This window comes from Neoarius graeffei, chromosome 3 (assembly GCF_027579695.1).
Source record: "Neoarius graeffei isolate fNeoGra1 chromosome 3, fNeoGra1.pri, whole genome shotgun sequence".
NCBI lineage: Eukaryota > Metazoa > Chordata > Actinopteri > Siluriformes > Ariidae > Neoarius > Neoarius graeffei.
The window spans coordinates 47,194,398-47,208,746 of NC_083571.1; the positions used below are offsets into that span (position 1 = coordinate 47,194,398).

General features: G+C 42.1%; 1 protein-coding gene across 1 annotated transcript; it reads left to right on the forward strand.

The window, feature by feature from the left end:
• Positions 1-5,623: 5,623 nt before the first annotated feature.
• Positions 5,624-13,729, forward strand: LOC132882559 (max-binding protein MNT-like). Its single transcript, XM_060915653.1, has 11 exons — positions 5,624-6,628; positions 8,923-9,114; positions 9,230-9,320; positions 9,867-9,976; positions 10,230-10,340; positions 10,502-10,558; positions 10,652-10,720; positions 10,977-11,137; positions 12,550-12,750; positions 13,373-13,532; positions 13,644-13,729. Exons 2-11 carry the CDS (start codon positions 8,925-8,927, stop codon positions 13,727-13,729), a joined length of 1,236 nt encoding a protein of 411 aa, XP_060771636.1. The 5' UTR covers positions 5,624-6,628; positions 8,923-8,924.
• The last annotated feature ends 620 nt before the right edge of the window (positions 13,730-14,349 follow it).

The window sequence follows — 14,349 nt, forward strand, 5'->3', positions numbered from 1 at the left end:
CTTTCCACCATGGTTACCTGCGATGATAGCGTCCGGATTTTCCTCAAATTGCTGATTGTGCTGAAAAAAATTCCATCTCAGGTAATGAGCTGTGTCATCAGACGACAAAATCAAAGGGCGAGGGGGCAGGGTCTTCTGGTTGATTAATTAACCAATAATAACTGTTGTACCTGAAACTCACCTTTGTAAAATTATTTTTATTGGTAAATCTGAAAAGGTGCTGGTAATTATGGACTGTCAATAATTGTACCTGCCACTCTATTATTACATTTTAACAGGCCATTATTAAACCTGTATGGTAGTCAAGAGAAATTATATCCTAATCGTATGTCAGAATGCTGTTCATAGACTTTAGCTCAGCATTCAACACAATCATTCCTCAGCAGCTCATTCACAAACTGGACCAGCTAGGACTCAACACCTCCCTGTGCAACTGGCTGCTGGATTTCCTGACGTGGAGACCACAGACTGTACAGGTCGGCAGCAACTCCTCCAGCACCATCACACTAAACACGGGGGCCCCCAAGGATGTGTGCTAAGCCCCCTCCTCTTCACTTTGCTGACCCATGACTGCACACCAACATCCAGCTCAAATATCTTCATTAAGTTTGCGGATGACACGACTGTGGTGGGTCTCATCAACAACGGCAATGAGACAATCTACAGGAGTGAGGTGAGCCGCTTGGCCATGTGGTGCAAGGACAACAATCTCCGTCTGAACATGGAGAAGACGAAGGAGATTGTTGTGGACTTCAGGAGAGAGTACACCCAGCATGCTCCACTATCTATCTATCGACGGTGCTGCAGTGGAGAGGGTGAGCAGCACCAAGTTTCTGGGTGTGCACATCTCTGAAGACCTGTCCTGGAGCAACAACACTGCATCACTGGCCAAAAAAGCCCAACAGCGTCTGTACTTCCTCCGCAAACTGAGGAGAGCAAGAGTCCCAGCCCCCATCATGCACACATTCTACAGAGGCACCATCAAGAAGATCCTGACCAGCTGCATCACCATGTGGTACGGCGCCTGCACCATGTCCTGCTGCAAGACTCTGCAGCGCATCTTGAGAGCAGCTGAGAAGATCATTGGTGTCTCTCTCCCTTCTCTAATGGATATCTATAACTCCCGCCTCACCCGCAAAGCCATCAGGATTGCAGGTGACCCCACCCACCCATCTCACAGCCTCTTCAGCCTGCTGCCGTCGGGGAGGAGACTGCGGAGTCTCCGGGCCAAAACCAGCAGGCTCAAGAACAGTTTCTTTCACCAGGCGGTCAGGAGGCTCAACTTCCTCCCTGTTCTGCCCCTCCTCCCCCCTCTGCCCCCTGCCACAGATTCTGCTCGCACACCCCCCTTCAGCATCTGACATGTCATCCTCACAGTTCCCCCCCCCCCAACACACACACACACACACATATACATACATCTCATCGTTCATTAACACACTGAACTCAGGGTCCGCGCATCTCACTTTACCTCGCTCATTTGCACTACCTCATCTTAACAGCTGCTAGTTTGTTTATTCTGCTTATTTCATGTTTCATGTTTCCCTGCTATACCTCAAGTGCCCTTGACTGTTTGGTTATTTGTACCAATTTGTGTGTGTGTGTGTATGAGTGTTTAGTCTAGTTAATATCTAGAGTGTTTATACTGTTTATATTGTCTGTTTGAGTGTTTAGTCTGTCTTGTTGTTATCTAGTGTTTATACTGTTTATTTATACTGTTTATATTGTTTGAGTGTTTAGTCTAGTTCATATCTAGAGTGTTTTATACTGTTTATATTGTCTGAGTGTTTAGTCTGTCTTGTTCTTATCTAGTGTTTATACTGTTTATTTATTCTGTTTATATTGTTTGAGTGTTTAGTCTGTCTAGTTCCTATCTAGAGTGTTTATACTGTTTATATTGCTTGTTTTTTCAATTATTCTATTTTTATTTATTGCATTGGCAGTTTGCACTGTCGGTCAGAGAGGACTGATATTTCATCTGTGCTGTATGTCGAGCATGTATAGCATATTTGACAATAAAGTTGACTTGACTTAATACACAGTACTGTGCAAAGAAATACTGCAGAGCCAAGACACCTTCCAAAGTCTACCATTGTTACTTAAAGGGCACATATTTTTTAAAAAAAGGCACTTTTTCAGTGCTTGTGCACATACATTTGGGTATCTAGAGCCTACCAACCTACAAACTCTGAAATAAGACACCCAGTCAGTGTGTTTTGTGCTGCCTATTTCAGAAAACGTGCTTCCCTGTTCCATCTGGAGGATGCTGGAAGCAGTGTGAGGGTCATGTTTTTCAACTTCTCCAGTGCTTTCAACACGATTCAGCTATCTCTGCTCAGGGGGAAGCTAGAAGGAGCTGGAGTTGACTGTCACCTGGCTGCATGGACCATCGACTACTTCACTAACAGACCACAGTATGTCAGACTGTGTGTCTGACATAGTATTCTGCAGCACAGGAGTCCCCCAGGGTACAGTACTCTCCCCTTTCCTCTTTACCCTGTACACCTCGGACTTCAGATACAACACGCATACCTGCCATCTCCAGAAGTTCTCTGATGATACAGCCATTGTTGAATATGTGTCAGAGGGGAACGAACAGGAATGCAGGTGTGTCAGCTGGTGTGAAAATAACAACCTCCACATAAATGCCAGGAAGACAAGGCAGTTAGTGATCAATTTCCACAGGAGAGCACCACAGAGTCCACCAGTGAACATCCTGGGTATGGACATTGAGATTGTGACACCACTGTGCCACTACACCACCGTGCCACCCCCTTCTTCATGTCTTGCTAACATAATTCTTGTGTACAATTATGTTCATAGCATAATAATAATTTAATTAATTATATCGTTCCATTTACATACAATGATCAAATGATGGGTGGCACGGTGGTGTAGTGGTTAGCACGGTCGCCTCACAACAAGAAGGTTCCGGGTTTGAACCCAGCGGGCGGCGAGGGCCTTTCTGTGTGGAGTTTCCATGTTCTCCCCGTGTCTGCTTGGGTTTCCTCCGGGTGCTCCAGTTTCCCCCACGGTCAGGCTAATATGGGACAGCCTTGGGCTGAGGTGCCCTTGAGCGAGGCACCGAACTCCCAACTGCTCCCCGTGGCTGCCCACTGCTCTGCGTATGTGTGTGTGTTCACTGCTTCAGATGGGTTAAATGCAGAGAGGAAATTTCACAAGTGTGTGATGAATAAAGTTGTAGGTTCTGGGTGGCTGACCCAGTGGTTAGCACGGTCGCCTCACAGCAAGAAGGTCTGGGTTGGGGGCGTTGTGGTTCAGGTGGATACCATAAATCCGGGTGTTCCAGTTTCCCCCCACAGTCCAAAGACATGCAGGTTAGGTTAACTGGTGACTCTAAATTGACCGTGGGTGTGAATGTGAGTGTGAATGGTTGTCTGTGTCTATTGCTGCTTTTCCACTACCAACGCGGCTGAGTCGGGCTGAGCCATGCCGTGCTGAGTTGGGCTGAGTCGAGCTGAGTGGGGCTGTTGGCGTTGCATTTCGACTACAACCGCGCTGAACCGTGCTGGCTGGAAGTGGGTGGACACATTGGGTGGAGTTAGCGAAAGTGGGTGGACGTCAGGTGATGTCGTTAGGCGGCGCAAACAGTGACATCAGTGAGCTTTTAAGCGGTAGTCTCACAACCCGGATAGTAAACAATAAACATGGAGGACATGGAGCCGTTAGTGTTGCTGGTCTTGGTGCTGTGGCTTGTTGTCACCGACAACGCCAACAGATACTGGCAAGAGCGTATAGATGAGGCGAGGCGCATAAGGCTTCATAATTCTCGTAATTCTTCTTCTTCCGGGTTTACGGTGTTTACAGATCCCAGCGTGCTCACGGGGCGTGTGTGGGCATGTGAGGACACTCCTCCTCACCAATCAGTGCACAGGGGAGTGTCTCCTCACGCCCCAGCCTCACTCAGCTCGGTTTGGCTCGCTTCAGCCCCACTCCAAAACCGTGCGAGTTTTGGGGGCTGAGCAGGGCTGAAGCGAGCTGAGTCGTGCTGTTCTTAGATAGTCGAAACGCGAGCTGTGTCGGGCTGAAGCGAGCTGAAAAAGGGTAGTGGAAAAGGGCCATATGTGTCAGCCCTGTGATGACCTGGCGACTTGTCCAGGGTGTACCCCGCCTTTCGCCCGTAGTCAGCTGGGATAGGTTCCAGCTTGCCTGCGACCCTGTAGGACAGGATAAAGCGGCTAGAGATGATGAGATGAGATGGGGGTAAAGTTGAGAAAATAAGTTGAGGGGGAAAAAAGTCAGGAGATACTTTTCCGGATACGACCCCAGCTAGCATGTATATAGTGGACCACTGGTGGCTTTTGGACGGCAAGCCGTCGGTGGTATGCCAGCCGTGGTCCGAAGTCGGGCCGCTGCCTAGCACAAATCACAGCTCGGGGCGTGAGTGGCTTTTGGTTGGCGCCCCGCGATGGTGCGCGAGGATTCGAATCCACTGCGCAAGACAGTGGCGGCTCGCCATCCTTGGACCGCTGAAGGACCGCTACCCATAGACGACAACGGACGGAAGAACCAGCCACAACTTAATAGGACTAGGTAAGTACACCATCTTCTTATCTCTTCTAAAATTATCATATACAAAAACTATAGTAAACGTAATGCTAGCCTACACTTCAAAACTTCGTGAACTGTTGTGGTATGACGTTTCTGACAGCAAGACAGAGACAAACTCATTCATTAGGACTCGTTCAGAAAACGGACATGATGGCTTACCAATTTGACATAATTAGCCAACGAAGGATAAATAAAGTAGCCTACATATCACCCTCGTATATGCACCTGGGGTGAAGTGTTTTTATTCACATATGAGAAAGGGGGGAAATTACTTTGGCTATCCGAAAGTGTACTCGCCTGTATTAAGACACCCTCTGCCCCTTGGCTGTGCCTAGAAATTCTATCCATGAAACTTTACTTAATTACACTAAACTTCACCTCAATAATGGTAACCTCTACCTCAGTAACTCTCCTTTACCTCAGTAAAGGCTAAACTTTACCTCATTATTGCTAACCTTTATGAAATAACACTTTTTTTGCCTCAGTAACACTAACATTTACCTCAGTAATGCTGTGTTATCTTAATGCTAACTTTTATTTAATAACACTAATTTTTACCTCAGTAACACTAACCTTTACTCAATAACACCATTTACCTCAGTAATGCTAAGTGTTATCTTAATGCTAACCTTTATTTAATAACACTAATTTTTACCTCAGTAACACTAACCTTTACTCAATAACACCAACATTTACCTCAGTAATGCTTAATAATGCTAACCTTTATTTAATAACACTAACTTTTACCTCAGTAACACTAACCTTTACTCAATAACACCAACATTTACCTCAGTAATGCTTAATAATGCTAACCTTTATTTAATAACACTAACTTTTACCTCAGTAACACTAACCTTTACTCAATAACACCAACATTTACCTCAGTAATGCTAAGTGTTATCTTAATAATGCTAACCTTTATTTAATAACACTAACTTTTACCTCAGTAACACTAACCTTTACTCAATAACACCAACATTTACCTCAGTAATGCTAAGTGTTATCTTAATAATGCTAACCTTTATTTAATAACACTAATTTTTACCTCAGTAACACTAACCTTTACTCAATAACACCAACATTTACCTCAGTAACGCTAATCTCTAATTTATTAACACTAAACTTACTAATTCTTCATTACCCTAACTGACAATCAGTTTTGCATGTAGATTGATGTAGCCTTTGCTAGGCAAACCTGTCCGACTTTTTAAAAATGAAGGCAACTTTATTGGTTAATAGATGACAGATGGGGTTTAACATTTGTCCTGTGACAAAAAAAAAAGTTTCAGGTCAGCACAGCAACTTTCCTCGCCTTGGCTGTCCATGGTTGTTAGCCTAGCTATCATAGCTATCGCCCCGATATTGTTTTGTTTCTGGAGTTCATGTCTGCATCCGCTGGTGTTTTGAGGCAGCTACTGCAACTGATGTGTAGACAACATCGGGGTTCCCGCGGGGTCTTAAAAACCCTTAAAACATTGAATTGAAGCGTTTGGAAATGATACAAATGCCAGCCAGTGTCAGTGTATTGCCAGCAGTGATTTGTTCTACAGGCTACTAGACGTGAACGAGTATAAAATTATAAAGAAGGAAGAACAGGACTAGGCATGTAAACCTGTTCACTTTACCACAGAAATTTTAAGGAATAATAGGGCTGTGACTTTACTCACTCCTTACACCAACTCTTCTTCAATGTCGTGCACCGAAATATCACAGTATCACAGTATCAATATTTCAGGTAGGCCTTCTTCTACCGGCAGTTATGCAGTAAGCTGTAACCAAAACACGACATATGTATTTGACAGAATTTAAAATATACGCCACTCAACATGATCCCAAATGCTGATTCACATATTTAATGTTTATGAACGTAGTAAAAAGAAACGTATAAAAAACATTTTGTGAACCTAGGTGATGAGAGAGAGAGAGAGTGTGTGTGAGAGAGAGAGAGAGAGAGAGAGAGAGAGAGAGAGAATGTTGATGCAGCTTTGTAATAAGACAGATGGTGATATGTTGTCTCTTTTCCCTTTACAGGTCACCAAGAGTACAAGTCTGTAAGGTAATTTGGGGTAATTTAAGGTAATAGGCAACACTTGTGGCGCAATGTCTAGTTACTGGAGTAAGAGAAGAAGGATTGCTAAAGGCGTTGAATCAGACTTACTGAGTATAGGCCTAACTTCTTCAGCAGAGTGTGGGGGGGAAGGGGTGTCATATGAAGTGACTGAGGTCCAATTTACTCATGGGGGCAGTGGGGTAGAACCCCTACCAGGACATAGTGCCCATTCAGGACAGAGCAGTGGTGGAGTTAGTGAGCAGGTCCATTCAGGACAGAGCAGTGGTGGAGTGAGTGAGCAGGTCCATTCAGGACAGAGCAGTGGTGGAGTGAGTGAGGATGAACAGTCCAGTGAACATGCACATGACAGTGATGGCAGTGAGGAAATCTGTTCTTCAGGCGAAGACACACGAAGTCACCTTGCTCAATGGGCAGTTAGGAGAAGGATAAGCCATGCTGCTTTGGCAGATTTATTATCTTTTCTCTCTGGAAAATTGCATGGCTTGCCAAAAAATCCTAGAACGTTACTAAAAACAAAAACCACGTATCATGTTAAAAATATTTCAGGCGGTAGCTACTATCATTTTGGCTTCGATCATGGCATTTCCTCTCATCTTGCTAACAAAAAAACTCCTTTGACTTGCCCGTCTTTAACAATCCAAGTGAACATAGATGGCCTGCCCCTCTATAAAAGCTCAAATGCACAGTTCTGGCCTATTTTAGGGCTCATTGAGTGTTTTGAGAATCGGGTACAGACAAACAGGGAGCCATTTGTTATCGGGATCTACTTTGGAAATCAGAAACCTACAACACTAGAGTTTCTAGATGAGTTTGTCAGTGACGCACGTGTTCTTGAGAGAGATGGCTTTTTTTACCAGGGTGCTTCTATCGCTATAGCATTGTCAGCAGTGGTCTGTGACGCGCCTGCACGGGCATTTATCCGAAGGTCAAAGGGACACACTGGGTTCTACAGTTGTCACAAATGCCATCAAAAGGGAGTGACATACCAAGGAAGAATGACCTTTCCACAATCAGATGCACCACCTAGACTGGACAGTGAAACATTTGATGAGTTTAGTGATGAGCAGCATTTCACAGGATTTAGTCCATTCAATCTTTTGTCAGTTGGAATAGTCACACAGTTTCCTCATGACTATATGCATGTGGTGTGCTTAGGGGTAGTGCGGAAACTGTTATACTTCTGGATGAGGAAGCCATTGCACACTCGAGTAGGTACAGCTGTCGTGCAGGAGGTGTCAACTACGCTTTTGGGTTATCGCTCATATTTCCCCATTGAATTCAACCGGAAGCCCCGAACTCTTACTGATTTTGAGAGGTGGAAAGCTACTGAGCTTCGCTCATTCCTGCTATACACTGGGCCAGCTTGCTTAAAGGGCAGAGTACCAGCAGCAATTTACAACAACTTCATGTTGCTGTCTGTGGCCATGACCATTTTACTTAGTGTATCTTTAGTGGGAGATTATGCTGACTATGCACACAGTCTACTCTTGGCATTTGTGAAACACTGCAACCAACTGTATGGTAGGGAGTACATTGGGTACAATATGCATGCCTTACTCCACCTCAGTGAGGAAACAAAGACATATGGAGCGTTAGACAACGTATCCTGCTTCCCTTTCGAAAATTTCCTCGGCCAGCTAAAAACAACGATCCGGAAACCCAACAAGCCCCTAGAGCAGGTCATTCGTCGCTTGTCTGAAAAAAGGTTTAAGTCCAGTGAGTGTCTAAGTATCGAGTCAGGCCTAACAATGGAACATTACAGTGGCCCTGTACCACCGCATCTTACTGCCATAAAACAATTTAAAAGAATGCATGTTCAGAGGGTCATCATTCAGGTCTCAACAAGTGACAGTTGTGTGGAGTTAGCGGGGGGAAGGATAGTGGTCATCGAAAACATCATAGTTGACAACAAGGCAGAAGTGCACATAGTGTTTAGGTCCTTCTCAAAGCTCTGCAACCTCTTTGACTACCCACTCGAGTCATCTGAAGTTGGCATCTACCATCTGTCTGCCCTGACACCTCAACTGCATCACACTCTAGCTGCACACATAGAGAGAAAATATGTCCTCCTTCCAGTTAAGGATGGCTTTGCTGGGCTACCAATGTTGCATCAGTAGGATTGCTGTTTTTTATGTTGGTGTAAGTGTTCAAATCACAATTTTGTTCAGGTGATATATTCAGGTTTCCCATCTCATTTAGGAAATGCTGTAGCTGTAGGAATTGATTATTAAGATGCCTTGGCAAGCCCACTTAAGTGTAACTATTTCTTCTTTCCACAGAAATGTATGTAGTCGTTTCCTTCCCCGCGGAGGGCTTGTTTTTTGTGGTGCCTGTTTCATGGCTCATAGAAGATAAATGTTACTGGCCTCCCTTTAAAACGCTGGACAAGGTAAAAAAGGCTGCCCTACAAAATGAAACCCCTGACCCCAACTGTTGGACACTTCATCCAGTTGAGGTGCTTAAAGTTAAAGGTAGGCTCGGTTGTATATTTAAATATCATAATGCAGCATTTTGATTTGGGAGAAAAGGAGACAATTCAACTATTTGAATTTTGCTTGTTTGCTATTGTTGTTTTTTTTTATGTAGACACATACGAAAAGGCCCACGGCCACTACCTTAAAGCAAAAAGAGGAGAGAAGCTGGAGACAGATGAGGAGACCATGAAAAGAAAAAGAAAGTAAGATAATATTTGCATCATACTAGTCACTAATATATAAACGGAGGTAGATTGACTGAATTACATAGGCAGCATGTGATCTAGACAGGTTTGACACAATCTACCAAATAACTACTGAATTACTCACAAATATATCAAAATATGCATAAATACTAAGTCAACTCAATCAATACAACAATATTTAATTACTTTGGTCATTTATGCAAAGAAATACTGGATTCGCTTAGATGAGGTAACAAACTTCTCAAAGTGAGGTGAAGCTGAATCATGGCATCTGAGTAAGTAACCAACATGCAGGAGCCTCCTGTTCGATGTTCTACATCGACCTACATTGCTTGGCAGACATGAGGTCATATCCTGAAACTAGAAATATCAACATAAGGGTTCTTCAAGGTGAACTAAGGAAGTGGACTATATAAACCAGACTACTTGTCTGGTTTATATAGCCTTTTCTATATTTTTAACTAACCATAAATATTATTTGTACCAATGATATTGCCCTCAATGTCACATTCTTTAACATTTTGTAACTTGTGTAATCTCTAGGCCAAACATGAAATTCATCCAATCCAGTGATGAAGAAGATGACTGTCCCTATTTCCCTCCGGCTCCAAAAATTCGGCGACTGCCAGAGAAAATTTCTGTACCAAATTCAGGTTAGTGATATCTCTGAAAAGAAATTCATTTTTCTTTTTTCATGGTCTCTGTTACTTTTCATTTTGTGTTGCCTTACATTTCATGCACCCACATTTGACACAGGCCTTCTGCATATCTTCCTTTGTTTATTTTTTATGTTGCATTTGGACAAAAGTGTCAGTTAAGTATAATGTCATACCATTGCATTAAGTGTAATCATAGCATTGTATCATCTCACTAAACACGCCTTTTCATTTCCAATCTATTCAACAGAGTTTACCAGCCAGGCACCACAGGTCCCAACCACCACCACCCTGCCTCTACCACCACCACCACAACTCCCACCTCTACCACCACTACCACAGCGCCCACCCAGCCATGAAGGTAAATGGGTCAATGTCATTGTCAATGTCATTTATTGTGCTCTGATATCAGGTGGTACAACCACTGCTAATGCTCATAAATTAATTAGTAATTGGTAATTAATGTACTGCAATGAATATGCTTCTTAGATAACCATTTAAGTCTTAATCTCTTTCAAACAGTGTACAGTCAATCACACAGAACCCCTTCAGTCACCAGGACCAGTACTTACCCTGCAGGTAATATTGGCCACTGTGTACTTAGTACCATGATTTGGTCTTCTAATTACCATGAATACTTGTATATCATGTGTCTTTTCACTCTGTTTGCAGTGTTGTCCAACCAAGCAGCCAGTCCCCCGTTGGAAACCTCACATCTTTTTCTGACATCCAGCCATGGAGGTATACACATAATACATTGGCTATTGAAAGTCTACACCCCTGTTCAAATGCCAGGTGTTCATGATGTAAAAAAAAATGACAAAAAGAAACTATTTAACGTCATGACAACCTGGCACTTGAACAGGGGTATGTAAACTCATATGTGTACTTTATAAGTTGCTTTGGGTTTGGACAAAAGTTGCAGTAATAATCAATAATAATCATTGCCGTAATAATCTCACTAAACACGCCTTTTCATTTCCAATCTGTTCAACAGAGTTTACCAGTCAGGCACCACAGCTCCCCACCACCACCACCCTGCCTCTACCACCACCATCACCTCTACCCCACTACCACAGCTTCCAACGATTTCACCTCTGCCAGCACCACCACAGCTTCCATCGAAGTCACCTCTTTTTCGAACATCCAGCCATGGAGGTAAATACATAATACAGTGCCTATTGAAAATGTACACACCCCTGTTCAAATGCCAGGTGTTCATGATGTAAAAAAATGACAAAAAAGACAAACTATTTTATGTCATGAACCTGGCATTTGAACAGGGGTATGTAAACTTATCATACCCACTGTACACTGCGTTCCAAATTATTATGCAAATGACATTTTTCACTGGTTTTCCTAAATAAATAACTAGATGACAAGTCATCATAATTTTCAAGTCATCAACCGTTAGAGTACAAAGCAAATATTTTTGAACGAACCTTCCAATGATAACGGTATTTTTTTAAAAATTGAAAAACTGAAAATGCACTGTTCCAAATTATTATGCAAAGCAGAGTTTCAAAAGATGTTGTTCTTGTAAAGAACTGAAAATGGCCATTTATGAAATTTGAAGCATTAGCAGGTGATAATTACTGGAATCAAAACCTAGTTCAATCAAAAAATCTTACAGTTCAAGTTGCATTACTGGATGTGTAGCTGATTCAGAGCGCACACAGGTTTGTGCAGATAAAGGCACATTAAGAAAGGTTCTTCCAGATAAATACATCAGAACAAGAGAGTAAATGATAAAATACTATTACAAAGCAACAAACAAGTCACTTTTGAAGCTGCGAGTTGGAAGGTTCGTTCAAAAACATTTGCTTTGTACTCTAACGGTTGATGACTTGGAAAATTATGATGACTTGTCATTTAGTTATTTATTTTGGAAAACCAGTGAAAAATGTCATTTGCATAATAATTTGGAACGCAGTGTATGTTACTTTGTTCATTTTCTATTTTATAAGTTGCTTTGGACAAAAGTATCAGTTAAGTATAATGCCATAACATTGCATTCAGTGTAATCATAGCATTGCACCATCTCACTATTTACTAACCACATTTCCAATCTGTTCAACAGAGTTTACCAGTCAGGCACAGCATCATCCATCAAATCAGCAAATCAGCATCCAGCAAGGTAGAACTGAATTATCATTTATCTGGCACCAATATTAAAGGAGAAGCAGACTAACCCCTTAAGATACAGCCCCTGTTATAAATTAGCCGAATAGCTGTTACCAGAATGGCAATGACCAAGTCGTAATGTATTACTAAAGGCCCTATGCACTGTCATAGTGGTACTATGGCAGTAAAGTTTTTCTCAGTGGCCATTACAGCGTCCTTTTGGTGGAATGGCGTGTGTTAAGGGGCTATGAAAGTTTTGTTTGTTTTTGTTTTGAGAAGGACACCATACATTCATCCTTGATTATGTCAATTTCAGTAACACAGATGTTGATGTTGTTTGAAAGCTGTGTAAATGGAAACTAAGTATCTGAATTACTACATCTATACTTATACCATTTCTAATCTGTTGTCTTTGATTCATAGATTTTTGCAGACTTGTTCTGCAGCACCTCCGGACGATTGAGGAGGAGGTTAAGGAGGTTAAGCAGCAGGTGGCTGCAAATACGGCCATTCTGCAGAAGCTAGGGGGTGCTGGTGTGGCAGACCTTTGCCTCGTCCAGGAAACCAACATGCCCCTCAGTAACCTGGAGGAACTGGAGGAGCTGGAGAGGCAGCTTGGGTCTGACATTGACCTGAAAAACCAACTGGTAAGTCTGGATTTTAAAATGTTGCAATATGAATTTGAAGGCATACAAGTCTTAACCTGGCTCTCGTGATGAATGTTGCTCTGAGTTGCTCCACAAACATTTATCTGTAACTATGGCCGTAGTGCGCTTAGCCAAAGTTCCTGTCTTAAAATACCGTCTCTGGCTTAGCTCTCCAAATGTTTTATTAAAAATCCTTGCACATGATTGGAAAAAACACTTGTCTGACAATTAAAGCACTACTGTAACATTTCTGGAAATGAGTTCATTTTACACCTCTCCCTGAATTAAGTGATTTGTCGACAATGTTACATCTATGAAAGCCCTGCGAGCCGGATTGGTCAGGCTGCCTGGGTAAATCTGAAAATCCACCCAGATCCACGAGTAGCTCATAAAGCTGTGCGGAAACACACAGATCTGGCGAGAGCCAGGTGATCCCACTGATTGAGCATTGCTAAAATTGATCCCATTCCCAAGGGGAGCGATGTGTGCACAATAAATCATATATATGTTTCCAATTTTCAACATCATACCCACTGTATTTGAAGGTTACAGATGAACTATCAAACAGCTAAGATGTTTGACTGAATGTTATGCCATTGTAATTTTGGTCTTTGTATTCCAGGTGAACATACTTGCTGTTTTGGGGGGGAAAACCACCAAAGACGCGGTGAAGAGGATGTTGGGCCGTATTTTGAGGAAGTCCCTGGCGCTTCAAATAAATTGGACTGGTGCTGGAGGAAAGGTGGCGTTCAAGTCTTTACACCTGAAGAATGTGTTACACAGTAAGCTAAAAAAAAAAACTTTTTTTTTTTACATTTTGAATCATTATTGTGAAGTATTTACAACCCCTGGCAAAAGCATTTTTTTCTTACTTACTCCTTGTTTTACAACAGGAGCTGTTAGGAGAGTGGTGCACACAGCAACAGAAGAGGACCTGCAAAAAGAAGTTGCGAAGTACCTAAAGGGGGCAGCTGACTGAGAGGGAGGGAGAAAAGACAGGCAGAAAAAAGTGGGCAATGGGGAGATGGGGAATATTTGAACTAGTCATTTTATATTTATGTATTATATATTTATTATAAATTGTTCATATTTATTTATTTACTTACTTCAAACTGTAAAAACATAAAAAAAATATTGAACCTGGCTGATCTTTAAATGTGACGTTGTTAATTGTTATTTATTTGTTTGTTTATTTATTTATTTAAAACCGTAGACACATTGAAAAAACAAAAATGTATTGAACCTGGCTGGTCTTTAAATGTGATATTATAAATTATTAATTGTTATTTAGTTATTTATTTATTCATATAAAAACCGTTAACACATTAAAAATAAACAAAATGTATTGAACCTTATGTGTGGTCAGTCTGTGGGATAATATGTTTACATGTATACATTTATATTAATTTAGATCATAAATTGAATTCCATTTATATTCATTTTAATGCCTTGTTTGAATTATATGGCCATAATAAGGCTATTAAAAAAATGGTGGGTAACAATCGGTAAAAAGGCGGCCCTTTATCTGAAACCGCTTTTGAGCCGCCGGCGGACCGCCAAAGAACCGATGAGCAAAACGCCAGTGGGCCACTGGTGGGA